General features: G+C 49.2%; 1 protein-coding gene across 1 annotated transcript; it reads left to right on the top strand.

Annotated features, from left to right (window-relative positions):
• The first annotated feature begins 572 nt into the window (after nucleotides 1-572).
• LOC136483483 (dormancy-associated protein 1-like) lies at nucleotides 573-2331 on the top strand. The gene is made up of 3 exons (XM_066480569.1): nucleotides 573-781; nucleotides 984-1203; nucleotides 1825-2331. Exons 1-3 carry the CDS (start codon nucleotides 676-678, stop codon nucleotides 1859-1861), a joined length of 363 nt encoding a protein of 120 aa, XP_066336666.1. The 5' UTR covers nucleotides 573-675; the 3' UTR covers nucleotides 1862-2331.

Genomic DNA, 2331 nt, shown 5'->3' with positions numbered 1-2331 from the left:
ACGATATTTTTCGAAAACGGTCGGAAGTGAGGCAAATCATTTTCGTTTTCATTACCGTATAGTTTTACCATTCTCATTTTCGTTTCCTCGGTTACCGTCACCACTTTCATTTAGGAGCAAAAGTCGGTAATTTTTCACAAACGATTACCGGTAAACGGAAATTATCGTTATCGTTTTCAGCCCTAAACCCACCCACGCTGCCCAAGATCGGGTTGGGCTGCTGCTGGGGATAGGATATTTTGGCGTGGCCAGATGCATATCATCCGTTGGAGATGCGGGACCCGGCGCCAGTCCGCTTCATCTTTTTGTTTTTGTTTGATTGATTGAAAAAAAAAAATGGTTCCATCCTTATCTACTTTGCTGCGTCATCGCAGGCTGGGGAGGTCCGCTCACCGCGCTCCCCAGCTGAAATTCGCAGTCCAGATCCAGAGGCCACGCCAGGTCGCAACCGCATTGTCCGGCTTCCATCGCGCCTCGCGCCCTTGGCGGTGGAGCCGTGGTACCTTGACCAGGCCGGTGTCGGGACACTCGTCCCCTCCGTGATTTAAGAGAGGCCCATCAGCTCGCTGCACCTGTACCCGCGCTGCTCTCGTTAAACTCGCCGGAGCTCTAGATCCATCCATCCATCCTTGTGGCTCTGTGAGTGAGTTCGAGAGAAAGAAGCGGCGAGCGAAGATGCTGGACAAGCTGTGGGACGACGTGGTGGCAGGGCCTCAACCGGAGACGGGCCTCGAGAAGCTCCGCAAGGCCACCACCGCCCGCCCGCTCGTCATCGACAAAGGTATACCAGCGGCAAGCAAATGAATCTCTCATTATTTACGTTGTTCGGGAACAGAGAGTCAGAAATAATCAAGATTGGTCTAAAATTAAGCATACTGCGTGCTCTAGTAAAACTAAAATCCACTACACAAGTTATTACCCGGTTCGCTCACTGACTCAGAACGTACTGACCGCCGTTTTTTTACTACTAATAAATTATTAAGACGCGGCGGACGCCGGAGCCGCGGGGAGCTACAAGCGGACGCAGTCGATGCCGTCGACCCCGACGACGCCGGTGACGCCGTCGTCGTCGACGACGACGCCGCGCGGCGCCGGCAACGTGTGGCGCAGCGTGTTCCACCCGGGGAGCAACCTGGCCACCAAGGGCATGGGCGCCAACCTCTTCGACCGCCCGCAGCCCAACTCCCCCACCGTCTACGACTGGTAAGCCGCATATATGCATCGTCTCATCCCTCCATCTCTCACTTGCATGGTTATAGCTTAAAACAAAAAGAACCTACGTGGCTACGTGATCTGCTCAACAGCAAGATCCAGCATCGAACTAATCGAGCACAGACTTGGCTGCTGTGCTGCTCCCACTGCACTCCTGCTCTCCGAGTCTTGTTTAACTAAATGAATGGTTGATTTTAATTAGTTTCTGTTCCAAGCACCCAGAAACATCTATAATCAAGACGATACATATGCACTAGTGAACTTAGCACAAAAAATATTAAACAAAAGCAACACTGGATCCACTTAGCGCGCCACATGATGATTTGCTCACGTGGCATGCCAATCCAGAAGCACGACCGAGGAGAGTGAGACAGTGACATAGATCGAGTGCTATGTTCGAGTGTTTGTTGGAACGGATAAGGCCACACGCTGGTGGCCAAAATTATCATAAATAAACTCCTCTTGAATTGTTTCTCTAATATAGTAATATTTTAACCTGTGAAAACTATCTACTACTACTAGCTAGTTAAACAATGGTGTCATTTGGACTTTTAGCAAACAAATATCGTGGCACAGAATGTTGTCATGTGTATAATACGTATTTCATTTCAGGCTGTACAGCGACGAGACCAGGAGCAACCACCGTTAGATCGGACTGATGAGATCGGACATGGTGGATGATGATGAAGGGCCCGGCGGTCTCTGTCAGGCCATCATGCTTGCTGGTCCTTGTGGTTATCTAAAAGTCGCATGCATGCTCTATTATAGTACTTCTGCTTTGCTTTTGCTGATAAATGGCCTGATCGGATGGCTGATAAGTCATGGCGGTAGCTTTGTCGTGGGAGAAAAATATTTTTCGTTTGATCAAAAAAAAGTATGTCTTAAGAGAAGCGAACAGGACGAAACACTTTGCCGTTTAATTTGTCCTATATGTTATGTCATGTTATGGAGTTAGAATGATATGCAGTCACTCCTAGTAGTGGGTACTGAGTAGCTCCTCTGACTCGGCTTGGCCAGTGAAGGGAGCTCTGTGTGTGTGGTACGTGTGGCTGGGTGTGTGCTAGCTTTTCTCCATCTTGTAAATATTTTGCCGGTGAGTAATGGATGCGTGTACTTCTA

Source organism: Miscanthus floridulus, chromosome 1 (assembly GCF_019320115.1).
Source record: "Miscanthus floridulus cultivar M001 chromosome 1, ASM1932011v1, whole genome shotgun sequence".
NCBI classification, from domain to species: domain Eukaryota; kingdom Viridiplantae; phylum Streptophyta; class Magnoliopsida; order Poales; family Poaceae; genus Miscanthus; species Miscanthus floridulus.
This window is presented reverse-complemented; position numbering and strand designations above follow the sequence as displayed.

Excerpts from the sequence above, each read along its gene's own strand:
- LOC136483483 (XM_066480569.1), top strand. The coding sequence starts at position 676 with ATGCTGGACAAGCTGTGGGACGACGTGGTGGCAGGGCCTCAACCGGAG. Across the intron at positions 782-983 it reads CCCGCTCGTCATCGACAAAG|ACGCGGCGGACGCCGGAGCC; the intron begins GTATACCAGCGG and ends TAAATTATTAAG. Across the intron at positions 1,204-1,824 it reads TCCCCCACCGTCTACGACTG|GCTGTACAGCGACGAGACCA; the intron begins GTAAGCCGCATA and ends ATTTCATTTCAG.